Raw genomic sequence first — 14,563 nt, forward strand, 5'->3', positions numbered from 1 at the left:
AGGTCTTTTTTTTTTTTTTTCTCTTCTCAAGTCGCCATGTTTGGAGGAAGAAAATTCTTACTGTTTTAAAGCACACCATCTCTACAGTCAAGCACGGAGGTGGAAACCTTATGCTTTTTTATTTTTTATTTATTTATTTATTTTTTTATACCACATTTGAGCTACAGGTCAGGTCAACTTTGCAGTCCGCCTGTCTATGTAAGATGCAAGGCAGTATTGACCCAGCCTTAAGCTCATTGGAGTTAAAAAAACAAAAAGAAAACAAAGAAAAACTGGAGCGCACCCAATCTCTGACAAATCCACTTGGAGTAGTGAGACTTCCTCTGTATCAGAAGGACCAATACTTTAGAACATAGGAAATTGTGCTGAAGATTTTATAGTGAGGCAATTTCCCGAGCGCTGAAAGAAATCGGTGAGTGACTTAACCTTTTAAGTTCCACCCATAACTAAAATGCAGGGTGGATTTGATTTAAATCAACTCTATTTAAACCATAATTTTTAAAGAGCAACAGTCATTTCTGTCCCACAGTGGCTCCTCCTTCGATCCGCTGTTGACTCACTGACAGTCCCATTCACTTTAAGGCCCCTTTCACACTGGGGCGGGAGCAGCATCGGTGGTAAAGCAGCGCTATTTCTAGCGGCGGCGTTCGGCCGCTAGCAGCTGGCTCGCCCCCCCCCCCGCGCGCCAGCGGTCCAGAGAGGGTTAAAACCACGCGTGGTATAGCTTGAATTCATTTTAATGAGTTTACCAAAAATGTAAATATTGCAGAATATACAGCTTCATAATTTAGTTTATGCAGCATGAAATCAAGCTTGGTTATCAATGTATCTTTAAATAGAAAACTAGCTTTAGAATTTTTTTTTTTATCCAAAAGCATTTTATTAAAATAAAATGTAATAAAAATCCAAAAAGTTTTATTTTTGATGAAATCATTAGATTTTTTTTTTTTTTTTTTTTTTTTTTATCCACCCTGCTAAAATGTCAGTTGCAAGTGGATGAACACAAGCAACATACAGATATTTGATAGTAGACAGACCTGCAGGCCTGTTTGATTTTGGTTTAATGTTTATGGCTATAGTGAAGGAAAAATTACTTGGCATTGAAGTGAGCGATAGTTACTTGCACTATTTAGTGAGTCCCAGATCAACAATATGTATGTAGCTATTGAAGTCTTTGATTTTGCAAATTTATTCCAGGGCGGTTCCCTTCTCAAGAGTGTTCTGTTTAACCACCTCAATACTGGGCACTTAAACTCCCTTCCTGCCCAGGCCATTCTTCAGCATTCAGCACTGTCACACTTTGACAATTGCGTGGACATGCTAGACTGTAACCATGTGAAATTTTTAAATTTATTCTTCACACAAATAGATCCTTCTTTTGGTGGTATTTAAAGCGGTTCTTCACCCTAAAGGGGAAGTTCCGCTAATCTGATCCCTCCCCCCTCCGGTGCCACAATCGGCACCTTTCAGGGGGGGGGGGGTGCAGTTACCTGGATAATCCAGGTATCTGCACCCACTTCCGGGCAGACCCCCGCAGACGCTCCGCCCCCCCCGTTGTGTTCTGGGAAACGCACAGTTCCCAGAGACACAGCGGGGGACCATAAGAGATGCGCAGCGCGACTCGCGCATGCGCAGTAGGGAACCGGGCAGTGAAGCTGTAATGCTTCACTTCCCGATTCCCTGACAGAGGATGGCGGCGGGGGCAGCAGCGAGACGAGCGATCGCTCGTCTTCTGCCGCCGATATCGCTGGACCCTGGGACAGGTAAGTGTGATTTTAATAAAAGGCAGCAGCTGCAATATTTAGTAGCTGCTGGCTTTTAATATATATTTTTTTTTTTTTTTAGGTGCAGAACCGCTTTAATCACTTCTGCGTGTTAATTATTTTTTTCTTAAAAATAAAATAAAAACTTCTTCTTTTGTAAATTAATTTTTCTCCTTCACTGATGTGATGCCAGTTAGTGCCTCCCTAATACTGATTACTGGCACCTGTGGGCACTGATGACAGTGGTGGGCAATCATTGCTGGCACTGGTGGGCACTTAATTGTAATCAGGGCACTGATGATCAGTGCCCTGATTACATACCTAGCTGTCCCCTGTGAGGAGATGCTGCTGATCAGCTCTCCTCTCGCTCCCTCATTGTGAGGCAAGGAGCGTGATTACCAGCATCTCCGTGTTTACATGTGACTGGACACAGCCAATCACATGATCTAAGGGCCACAAGCTCTTTACACAGATTGGGGTCACGCCATGTCTTAGCAACACGGCACGGCCACGATGTAGAGCGGTAGTTCTGGGAGGCCGGGTGGCAAGTGGTTAATAGACAATAATGAGTGAAGCTCACATGCTCAAAACTATCTATCTAGGTCAAAGGTATGACTTTAATGGCCATAGATTGGTTCAAATCTCAGCCGGTTCAAAAGGGACCAGCCAAAATTCGAACCATGTATGGGCAGGCTGATTTACCCAAGTTGATCAATCGTTCAACTTTGGTACAACAAGCCTATCAGATTTTAAATGCGATTAATGCTAAAGGCTATAATAGCTACTAGCAGTAATCACTGTCTTCTCCCGAAGGGGACAGTTTCCCCTGCCGGGGGAAAAAAAAAACTGCTCCATGGGATGGATTTTCCCATTAACACTGACCGTGGTTGCAGGAAAAAATTGCTTTGTCTATGACCAGCTTTATATATTGCCTTTGACGACTTTTTCCATTGACAATTCGCAAATAATTTTAACGTGTATTTAGAGCCTAATCCTGTTATGTTTTTCGTTCGAAGCCTTGTCAGGTCTCTCTGGTTCCTCTGTGCTTTCCCGGGGAGCTTCACCCTCTCTGTTTGGGGAGAGAAAGTGAGTTCAAATCCAAAAGTTTGAGCTTCAACCAAATAAAACGAGGGTAATGTATTAATGGGGGCACTTGTTGGTTGGCAGCTATGGAAATCTTTCTTCTCACTTTCTGTTGTGTGGCACAGGAAGCAAAGGGAAATTTCCCCAGTGAGCACACAGGTGGCAAAAGATGCTTCCCTGCACTATCCAAAAGGGGGGGGAAACTATTTGGCTTTAGATAATTTTTTAATTTTTCTCTGTATGGGTAGTACCTTTTTTGATAAGAGGTACGGGGGGGGTTTCCTATTAATGCCAGAAAAGTTAGCAGTATATGTGTAGAAATGGCTCCATTATCTCCTGTGAACCTGTGATTTATGTTTGCAAGAGCTTTTTGCACATCATCCATCATTAAAGGGAAGGTTTTGTTTTGAATGCTACATCCTATTTTAGCTGCACATTTATTTTAAAATTGTTTCTTTTAGTTCAACTTTTAATAGTGTTTTATTGTTTCCTTTTTCAGCCGCTCAGATTCAGACGTTATTAAATCAGCTTGGAACCAGTAAAGATTCAAGTAAACTTCAGCAGAACCTGTAAGTTGAATGTGATTCATGCTTCTGCTTTTGTCATTATAGTTTTCAAACTCCCCTTTTGTTATTTTCTGATTCTTGTATTTTAACCACTTGCTTAGTAGGCACCTAAACACCCTCCCTGCCTAGACCAGTTTTTTCAGCTCTTAGCTCTGTCACTTTTTTAACCAAAGTTGTGCGGTCATACAACACTGTACCCAAATTAAATTTTTAGCATCCCTCCCCCCCCCCCCCACAAATATAGCTTTCTTTTGGTGGTATTTGATCAGCTCTGGGTTTTTTATTTTTTGTTAAAAAAATAAAAATTCAAATTATTAAAGACCAATACAAAACCGTCTTATATTTTAATACATTTTGCAAACAGGTCTTTTTTTTTTTTTTTTTTCTCCAATGCACGCTGATTAGGCTGCACTGGGCACTGATGGGTGGCAGTGATGGGCACTGGCAGATGGCATTGGTTGGCACAGATGAGGCGACTTCACCTCCTTCCTCTTCAGGACTGATGTCCCTTGCACAGAAGCTGGTGACCAGTTTTTTTTTTTTTTTTTTTTTTTTTTTTAGCGTGAGGAGAAAAAAAATGATTGCTTGTTTGCATTACGTAATACTCGGATCTGTGATCACCCGAGTCTCATTGACTCGGTGATCACAGCGCACACGCTGCAGGGGGGCACGCTGGGAGTGTGCAAAGGGGAGGGCATCTATCGACGGCCTCCCAGCAAAGTAGGTCCGCAATGTAGCCGTCATTTGGCAATAGTGCAGATCTGAAGGGGTTAAAGTGGAACTAAACCCTCCTATCGTTTTCAGCCAAGGAAGCTGCCACCTTGGCTTGTTTGATCCCTAACTGCCATGGTGCCGCACATGTGATCAGTTAAGACATCAGCCATTTGATGGTTTGACAGATTGGTTGTGCTCTCAACCAATGTGACAGTTACATTCCCAGCACATGCTGGAAATGTAATTTATTTTTATACTGTTAGATTGATGGGTTTACTGCTGTTTTATTGCCAAATGAGCTGTGATGTATAAATTACTTTTCATCCTTTTATCTTAAAGCAGAACTCCAGCTTTAATATCACTTTAAAGCAGAGTTTCACCCAAAAGGGGAGGTTCCGCTTTAAGGCCTCCCTCCCTGCTCTACTTTAAGAAATTCAACTCTTTTTTCTCAAGTCATCTTCCAGGACGGCACACCTGAGATGAGAGGCTCCTCCCTACAGGAAACACAATCAATCGACAGCTGTTTTAAGTCCCCACCCTTCCCCTTGATCCTCAGTTTTTGATTGTGTTTCTCCCTACACAGCGAAACTGTTTGTTTTTTTCCAAATGACCCGAAGCCTGGGGCTGGTGGTCTCCCCCTGGGAGCCGGACCACAAGCCTGGGAAGCCTCTGGGTCTGGTAGGATATTCTTGTCCTTCCTGGGGGGTTCCCCTATCTTTTCCTCAGGGCGGGCAGCAGAAATTGGAAGAGCCCCCCTGAGAGCTGAAGGACCCTGGGTACAGTGGTGTACCCAGAACTTCAGGGGCCATTATCCTGTCTCCCCCCTCCTTACCTGTACAGGTGGCTGTTCAGACGGGGGTGCTGGCCATCGGTTCTTTCCAGGGGGCTTGTCCCCGACTCCTGGGTCCCCGGTAGCTCGCGTGGGCTGCCGGAGAGGGCGTGGCAACAAGCACCCGCGTCATTTTCAAACTTCGGGAAAATGGCAGCGGCGTTCTTACCCAGGAGGGAAGGCTGAGAGTCAGTAGGAGCAGGCGCCCACATCCTCCTTTCTCTAGAGCGAGGAGGCACCAGTTTACTACGGTGGATGTCTGCCTTAACCACCTCAGATATGAAGATGGGAATGAGGAATGGAAGGCATTGCCCCCCCCCCCCCCCCATGTATATAGACTGACTTCCCTATGGGGACAGCAGTTGGGGGGGGGGAGCACTTTGGCGGCTATCCTCCTTGCGTGTGGACCATAAGGATGGAAAAGCAAGCCCGCTGGCTGTGGCAAAAAGAGGAAGACGACAACGGTGAGTACTTTACTTTCCTTTTGCCGTGGGAATTTAGCTGCAAAATCCCCAATTCCAGCCAGAGGGTTCCTGGGCATTTGAGATCTCACCTGGGGTCTGGATTCAAATAGCCCTTAAGCTTCTGCTAAAAACACCAGCCGCAGCTCCCTCTTACATCAGAGAAGCTGTATGGTGGACAGGTGGTGCAGAGGAACGAGTGTGCCTAAACCACTTCAGATGAGAAAGAGGTAGGTAGGCCATTGCTCCCCCTTCCCCGTGTATATACTGACTGGTGCAGTGCAGAACCTGGGGTCGGGATACAAATAGCGCAGACGCCACTGCTAAAACCACCAGCCACAGCTCCCTCTTACAGCAGAGACACTGGTTATCGCAGCAGTAGGTTGCCAGCCTCTCCCTACATGCCCAGTTGTGGTACATTTAGTAGGGATGAATATAGCGTACAGAGGGGACCTGGTAGATACAAAGTTACTTACAGGCCAGGTATACCACTGAACAGGTTATTAATTGGGCAGTGGTTGGTGGATTCAGAAGCTCCCCTGGTCAGCAGGTGCACTAGGTTACCGGCCCTATTAGCCCAGCTGCTAGGAATCTGAAGTTGCTTCACAATGTTTAAAAGCTGACCTAACATTCAAGGATGGGCAGAGACCAAGCTACTGTGTGGCACAGTAGGGGTTCCCTTGTCACAGATCCTCCTTTTGGGGGTTGCCTGCTATAGTTAACTTTCATAAGCTCCAACCTCCCACTCCACCTTTACACTGTGTTTATATTATAGTGTAGGAGGTAAGAAGAAACTTATTTTTTATTGGTTTGGGCTACAATCCACGCAGTGGCAGATCTAAAGGCGATTCACCATAGATCGCTCCCTACATCCTTTTAATTGAGGATTTTCTGTGCAAACCTATGCAAGAGCTACATAATTAATTGTTTGAAGCCTGCAAATAGCTATTTACCTCCCAGGCTAAACTGGTAACCACCTCTTCTAGAGAGGTCTTAAATTGGTCTCTAGGGCTGGGCTCATTGAGACTTTAGTTGCTAATCAGCACCACCTGGATATGTGCTGGCTAGCGTTTGCTCAGTCTATGGAGGTAAGGTAGGACAACAACTACTACTAATAGTAGGGTGTCCAACCATTTTAGGATCTGTTCCTTCTCTGGTGGTGAAGGTTTAGTATCTACAGCCCAGGCTATGCCTATGAAATAAATTGCCTGTTGGTTATTTCATAAAGGGATAGACCATGACTCCTCATTGGCTGCACACCAGTAGACCTCAGTAGTGAAGGTTTGTGCTTGCTGGGATGTTTTTGTGGCACAGCAGAAATACACATTGAGATTTGTGACATCTCTGCTTAATAAGGACTATATTGCTGTACATCAGAAATGCACTGCACTGAAGCTTGTTTGCTGTCCTTTATATACTAAAGGTACTGCTTTGTTTGGCTACAGATCAGAAAAATACAACAGTGAAGGTGGTCTGTACTTTCTGGTTTTGTGTTGCACAGCAGAAATGCACATCATTGTGTCTGGTGACATCTCTGCTCATAATGGTTATGTTGCTGCACATCAGACATACACAAGATTGAGGTCTGTCTGTGGGGCTTTGTGTCCTGTTTTACTGCCTTGTTGGTTACTTATCAGAAAGGCAGCAGTGAAGTCTGATGGTCCTGATTTGCAGGGCGCTGTGCTGATTCAGACAGTGCTATTAACAGCAATGGCTGCCGAGTTTAAACATGCGATTTGACATGTTGAGTCGCATGACAAATCATTTCAATATGGATGTGCTATCTCTATTCATAGTGTTTTATTGTTGCACATCAGATTTGTACAGCATTAAGGTCTGTGAGGTTTTGTGTCCTGTATTACTGCCTTATCAGAAAGGCAGCAGTGAAAATTGATGGTTCGAATTTGTTGGGCTACATAGTAGAAATACAAATTGAACCCCTGCCAGGTGTAGTACATATACTGCCTTTGGTAATCCATGTAGCACCACAAAGTGGTGTTGTGCTGATTTTAGCCATGCGATTTGACATGTTGAGTCGCAAGGCCAAATCGCTTCAATATGCATGTGCTATCTCTATTCAGAATTGTTATATTGTTGCACATCAGACATATACAAGATTGAAGGTTGTCTGTCCTTTTATGTCTTGCATATTCTGCCTTATTGGCTGCATATCAGAAAGGACACAGCAGTGAAGGTTGCTTGTCTTTTTCTGATTTTTGTTTTTGCTGCTCAGCTGAGAGACACATTGAGGATGGTGGCCTCTCTGCTCAGTATTGGTATATTACTACACATCAGACATACACAAAGATTGAATGTTTGTGTCCTGTATGTCCTATATTTACTGCCTTATCGTTTGTATATCAGGCTAAGCAGTGTTTCTCATGGATCTACCTTTCTGCATCTTAGGGATACACAGCAGGGGTTTGTTGGCTGCAATCCTCCAGGGAGTCACAGCATTGGGGACCCCTTACTTGTTCGACCTGAAAATTGCTATTTGTTTTTTTTTTTTTTTTTCCCTGCGACCTGTGTAATCTTGAGGTCTGTGGATCCAGGAATCAGGGACTGCTGGTGTCGCACAGACACAAATGGTACCCATTGGAAGCCATAGTATATGACTTCTCATGCGTCTTGCAGTCCCAAGTCGCAGGTTGGGTCGCACGGGTGTGGGAACCCTAAACTTATCTGTCCCTTCTGATTGAGGTTTTGCTACACAGCAGGAATACTCATCATGGCGTTATTGTTTTATTTTGCAGCAGACCAGAAAGATTGCAGCTGTAAAGGCTGTCTGTCTTTTTCCTCAGTGTCTGCTTTTATGTTGTTGCACAGCAGAAATACTCAAGATTGAAGCTTGCTGGTGCTTTCTGTTTCAGAAAAACACAATGCTGCAGGTTGCTCGTGTCCTTTCTCAGTGTTGTTTCTATCTGAACTACACTACAGAAGTGCATGACAGAAAGGATTGTCTTGTGTTCCATATTTTTCCCTGTGGCATAGCAGAAATGCACAACACGGGAGTTGGTGTTCATATTAATCTTATAACTGTGGTGGTTTGTCAGAAATACACAACATGGAAGTTTGGGTCTTTCTGTCTTTATAGCCTTGTTTTGCTGTACATAGGTAAAGCACAACAGTAAAGGGGGTTCCTGTCCTTTCCGTATTTATATATCAGTTATGACCTAGCTAGCTGCACTAAAGAAATACGCAGCATTTAGGGTTTGCTTGAGTCTTAATGTTTTTACGTCTTGGCAGCACATCAGAAAACCAGACTATGAGGACTGTTTGTCTACGTTGAGGTTCAGATTTGGGTCTCTTCCCATATTTGATATATTGGTTTAGCTAGTCACACTCAGGCACACAACATTGTTGTCTATGCTTGTGTCCTTTCTGTCTAAATCTATTGTGCCGTGCCCACAATCTATGATCATTTTATTTGTGATATTAATAATGCATGTATCACCTTTTGTATTTCAGCCTTCTTTTCCATGGAGGGGCCAGGAGTTCGGGCTGCAGCTGCCACATGTCAGAAAACCTTGACCACTTGCATTCAGGGATGCCAGAACCATTTCCTAGGGTTGAAGCCCTGTAGGGTTATGGGACACTGGAGGAAGGGGATAATGAATCGCCCTGTTTAGTAAGAACTTGGAGAGTTCTGTTCAGAGGAGTATTAGGGCCTGAGGATGAAGTATAAAGATGTATACCCGATCGAATAGGTTTCGGCTTGGTGCATGGCCTTCATTTTGCCCTTTTAGCAAAACTAGACATAGCAATATGGGTAGTCTACTCCTGCTAGGGACTTTAATTCTCCTGAAGAAGGCTCTCAGGCGTAAGTAAGGACATAGATTGGGCATGCCTTAAACCCAGGGTTCAAGCTTCTGTTAATCTATTTCCCTTAAGTAGGCTTCCCTTTAGTCTTTTGCTGACATAAAGATAAAAAGGAAGCAGTTTTATTTCCCTCAACAGGATAGTGTTAAGACAGGCCCTCTTATTGATTAATGTAGTGTCCTTGTCTTACACAGGTCTCTTATTTATCTTTTTAGTGGTTCTAAGTAGCACCTACAGGCATAATAGGCCATGGTTGTTAGATGTGTGAGATAGGCAACATTGCTAACCTACAAGTTTAACATGTTTTCTGATTCCATTTTTAAGAGCCCATTTCACCTAGATACTGCATCTGAAGCGGAAAAGGCAGGAACATCTGTGGAGCAGACCTGCAGATCAGCCGCATGATCCAGCTAACATGCCTTCATCAAGCATATGAGCGTATGGAGTGGAGGTAAAGCTCACTGCAGAGCCAAGGTTCGCCAAGAGGGTTTTGCAGTGGCCCCACCCTAAGGTAGGCCTGAGGTACTTGTTTATCCTCTCAGGTGTGCCGTCCTGGAAGATGACTTGAGAAAAGTACCAGTTACTTACCGGTAACTGTCTTTCTGGGAAATCTTCCAGGACGGCAGGCCTACTTCCCGCCCGTTGGAGGAGGGAAAATTCTAGAACACTAGAAGGTGAGTACCTATGAGGAATGATTTCCCTTGTGAACCTGGTTCAGGAGTTACTTCTCTACAAACTGAGGATCAAGGGGAAGGGTGGGGACTTAAAACAGCTGTCGATTGATTGTGTTTCCTGTAGGGAGGAGCCTCTCATCTCAGGTGTGCCGTCCTGGAAGATTTCCCAGAAAGACAGTTACCGGTAAGTAACTGGTACTTTTTTTTTTTTTTTTTTTTAATTACCTTTTTTAGGTACCTGTTCTTTGACAGTTCAACTCCCCCCCCCCCCCCCCCCACACACACACACTAAAAACAATACTAAATAAATGATAAAAAAAAGGAGTGATGATGATAAAGGAACAGTCCAAACTCTTTACATATAATAATCTCATATAATGGCCCACAAGCACCAGCAAGTGCCCAGTGAAGTAATGATAGATTGCTAAAGTTACTTGGTGACAATCCTCCACCACTTCATCAGCGGAGGAAGTCCTGCCCCTTTGGGAAATAACGCATACGGAACCACGTGACCTTTGATTGTGACATCACCCACGTCCTGCACGCTCTGATTCTCGTGGAGTACAATAAGTTTTTGCTACGAATACTTTGCACTGAGGCACAGTGCAATATTTGTAAGTGCACATTTTAAAGTAATCCTTACGGAGGATTACGGAGAGCATTAGATGTTGTTGCTTCTTTTCTATGTATCTACCTACCGGGCATTGATAGTGAGAGTCCTTAGGGTCGAGTAAGTTACCGGCATTCACCCAGTGTTATTTTGAGATCCTGTTGATTCACTCTTTAAAGGGAACTGCCTGTGAGACCTGACTGATATACTTAGGGGTCCATTTTTTGAGGTAGGTTGCTAGTATTACCTTGGTGGAGGATTGTCACTGAGTCACGGTGGGCACTTGGTTCTGAAGCCACAAGCTGTCACAGCCGGGTCCCCACAGTTGAGATGGCGGGGACAGAAGACGGCTGGGGAAAAGGGCTCAGGTAAGCATGGTGCTGTATCTTGGGTCAGATGAATGTCTGTTTATTAAAAGTCCGCGGGTTCAGTTCTTGTAGCTGCTGATTTTAAATTTTTACAAAATAACTGGAGCTACTTTTTTAAAATAGTTTTGTTTCGGGAAATCTAGCCCAAACAAAATATTTACATGACGCTAAGCGGTCGCTAGGTGGGCAGTAACGTACTGTAGTAACATTAAATACATGCATTGAGCAGTATTGTGCTTTGCCAACAGTATGGTAGACTTCCCATCTGCTGCTGGAATAAAGAGTAAGCCTGAATGCTTCTCTGCCGTTCAGGAGAATCCTTGTATTTTTATCAATGAATACAAGGCTTCATTTGGCCCAAGTGGAGAGGTGGGTGGGTGACATTAATTCTGAGAGTAGACAGGAAGTCTCCCTTACATGTGCGCCGCTTACTGCATGTAGCTGATGCTACTACAGTGTATTACAGCAGTGGTGGTCCTTGAGTACCCCCAACAGGCCATGTTTACAGGTTTTCCTTTATCTTGCACAGGTGCTTTAAATCAGAGTCAATGGTTTGACATTTTGGGCAGCTATTTTATTTAAGAGAAATTCCCAAAATGTGGTCTGTTGGGGATACTTGAGGACTGAGGTTGAGAACCACTGTATTACAGCACATCCAGCGCTTGCACCATTATATAATGAAAATCGTTTGTTTGGGCCAGCTTGTCCCAAAGGATTTAAAGTGATAAAGCTGTAAATTTCTAAATTTTTTTTTTTTTTTTTTTTTATTTTTTTTTTCCCCCAAGTCCTTTTCTAATTTTTGTAAATTTAATGCAGAGAGCAGATTCAACATTCCACAAATGTCTTGGCGAAGGAAACAAACACTTATTTGAAGGATCTTGCCTCAGTTCCTGCTCCGCTGTCTCCAAATGAGCAGGTAAAAGCTAGTTTGTTTTTGTTTTGTTTTTTTACAGGACGACTTATGAAATGAATTTACTGTTTAGTTTACATAAAGTACAAGTATTTAAAGAGGGATTCCACCAAAAAAAAAAAATATTAAAAGCCAGCAGCTATAAATACTACAGCTGCTGACTTTTAATAAATGGACACTCACCTGTCCCGGGTTCCAGCGATGCCGAGGCAGATCGATCCCTCGGCTGCTGCCGCCACCATTCTAGGTGAGGGAATCAGGAAGTGAAGCGAATCGGCTTCACTTCCCGGTTCCCTACTGCGCATGCCCAAGTTGCGCCGCACAATAGGAAATCACTGGGACCCGTGTGTGTCCCAGCAGACAGCGCGGCAGGGCAGGAAATGGCGTAGACTCCCACGGGAGTCTATGCCCGGAAGTGGCTGTAAATACCTGTCTTTGACAGGTATCTCCACCCCCCTCCCCCCTGAAAGGTGTCAATTGTGACACCGGAGGGGGGGAGGGATCCGATCAGCGGAGGTTCCACTTTAGGGTGGAATCCTGCTTTAAGTTTGTTTGTTTTTTTTTTTTTTTTATATTATTTTATTTTTTCCTGAGGGTACAGCTCACTGCAGCTCTTGAGAATGTTCAGAGTTGGGGTCCTTTTACACTGGCTGTCCAATCAGGTCCACCTGTCAGTTTTTCGGGCGGATCTGATCAGACCTCGCAGTCTCCTCTATGAAACATCAGATGTCAGGGGAGACATGTCTGCTGACACCCGCCACCATCCAATCTGATCCTGCCTGCAAAATTCAGACAGATGGTGGTCCTATTTTCCATCCGTCTGGTGGATTGCATGAAAATTGACAGGTGGCCTGATTTCTCCATAGAAGAGAGTGGGACTGTGCCCGTGTCAGCTCTGTACAGCGGAGCGTATATGACCTGTCATCCGACTGCTCGGTTGGGATCAGCGGAGCGTAAAATATCTAAAGACATGGACGTAACTCTCCCCAGCAAGCTGCATTAAAACCATTTCAGATAACCAGTTCAGTTTAATGAAAGATAAAATAAAAAGTTATGTTTTTTGGATTTTTTTTTCCTTTTGAATTTTTACACCTGCTCTTCATCATACATGCTGTGTGTTATTACTTCCCCTTGTAGAAATTTGTGTTTTAGAACATTGTACTATAGTGATATTGCCCCTATTTTCATCTTGCAGCGTCAGCAGAAGCTGCAGAAGGAGCGTCTTATGAATGATTTCTCTGCTGCACTGAATCGTTTCCAAGCTGTCCAGAGACAAGTGTCTGAGAAGGAAAAGGAGACAGTTGCTCGTGCAAGAGCTGGATCTCGTCTGTCGGTACGTAGCATGCTAGTCATGGGCGGCTTTATTCCTATGTACTGTAGCCACAATGAGATTATCTGCCTTTTTTAAATACAGCAGTATATGAAGTAAGTAATGCAAAGTGATTGCCCTAAAATGGATGCAGGCAGACCAATTCATTCTTAAGCAGCAATTGACACTGGAAAATGGTATATCAGCCTTGATTTTCAAGAACAGAGAATTTAAGAAATTTGAGCTTGGTATACTTGGCATGACCACCTTTCTAGACCACTAATACCACACGTTCTCCCAGAATTACAAGAATGTGCTTATGAAATCTATAGAAAAAATATTAGTCATTTTTTTTAACCTTTTTTTTTTTTTTTTTTTTTTTTTTTTTTTTTATTGTAAATAGTACATTGGTGAAGGTAGCAGCAAACTTTTTTTGTATAAATAGTTGTTAATGTTAGTATTTTTAGACAAAGGTCTTTATGTAAGCAGAAGATGGATAAATGTGTTCAGATGCTGAATGTACTAATGAACAGATATGTATATTGGGCAGCATTTGTTCATAACACCAAATATTGCTCTACAAAGAATGATTCAACCAATGAATGTATATAAAAAAAAAAAAAAAAAAAAAAAAAATGTGCAGAGCTTTTCATCCTGAGAACCTGCATGTACAGTTCTGCATGAATGGGGAAAAATGTTATGGCCTTAATCTGGATACACATCATGCAATTTTCTCTTTAGATTTTTTTTTTTTTTTCCTTTTTAGATTTACCAAATCTAAAGGAAATAAGACAACAAAAGTGTGTGTGTGTGTGTGTGTGTGTGTGTGTGTGTGTGTGTGTGTGTGTGTTGTCTTAGGCTATATTCTCTCCAGGTTGGAAATACTGCATTATGGCCACTAGATGGAGCTGTTGATCATAAGAATAAAATACTCATAGGATGAATAGTTTTGACACAGGTGATACCTGTGTGGTCATTTTTTGTGAATTGACTTTTGCATTGATTCTTTATAGTCGATAAAACACTGACCGTGATATAACCACACTAGTAGTGGTGAAATAACACTAATTGTATAAATAAAACTTGTTGCGCTTGTTTGTGAATTGCAGTCTGAGAAACATGAGGTGAATAAGTAACTGCATCAAAGAAAAAAAAAAGGGCCTAGTGTATTGTATCCTGGATGAATCCTGATACAAGATGAAATTAAATATCTATTGAACAGTAGTATATCCATGTTTAGTTTTGGTGTTAATGAGGCGTTCTGGCCGTTTAAAAAAATAAAAATAAAAAAAGTCAGCAGCTACAAACACTGTAGCTGCTGACTTCTAATAAGGACACTTATCTGTCCAGCGAGCCTGTGATGTTGGCCGCCCCGAGACCGATCCGTCAATCGAATTGGCGGCCAGCGCCTCCATCCTAATTAAGGAAAAAAGGCAGTGGAGCCTTGCGGCTTCACT

At 43.1% G+C, this 14,563-nt stretch overlaps 1 protein-coding gene across 1 annotated transcript in view; it reads left to right on the forward strand.

Moving 5' to 3' along the window:
• The window catches only part of STX12 (syntaxin 12), a 47,686-nt gene that overhangs the window by 16,251 nt on the left and 16,872 nt on the right, over positions 1-14,563 (forward strand). The window contains exons 2-4 of the mRNA XM_077481786.1: positions 3,346-3,415; positions 11,704-11,803; positions 12,993-13,130. Coding sequence (XP_077337912.1) covers positions 3,346-3,415; positions 11,704-11,803; positions 12,993-13,130 — 308 coding nt within the window. The remainder of the gene's footprint in view (positions 1-3,345; positions 3,416-11,703; positions 11,804-12,992; positions 13,131-14,563) is intronic.

This window comes from Lithobates pipiens, unplaced genomic scaffold (genome assembly GCF_037356315.1).
Source record: "Lithobates pipiens isolate NorthernLeopardFrog02 unplaced genomic scaffold, aLitPip1_a1.2 Scaffold_16, whole genome shotgun sequence".
Lineage (NCBI taxonomy): Eukaryota > Metazoa > Chordata > Amphibia > Anura > Ranidae > Lithobates > Lithobates pipiens.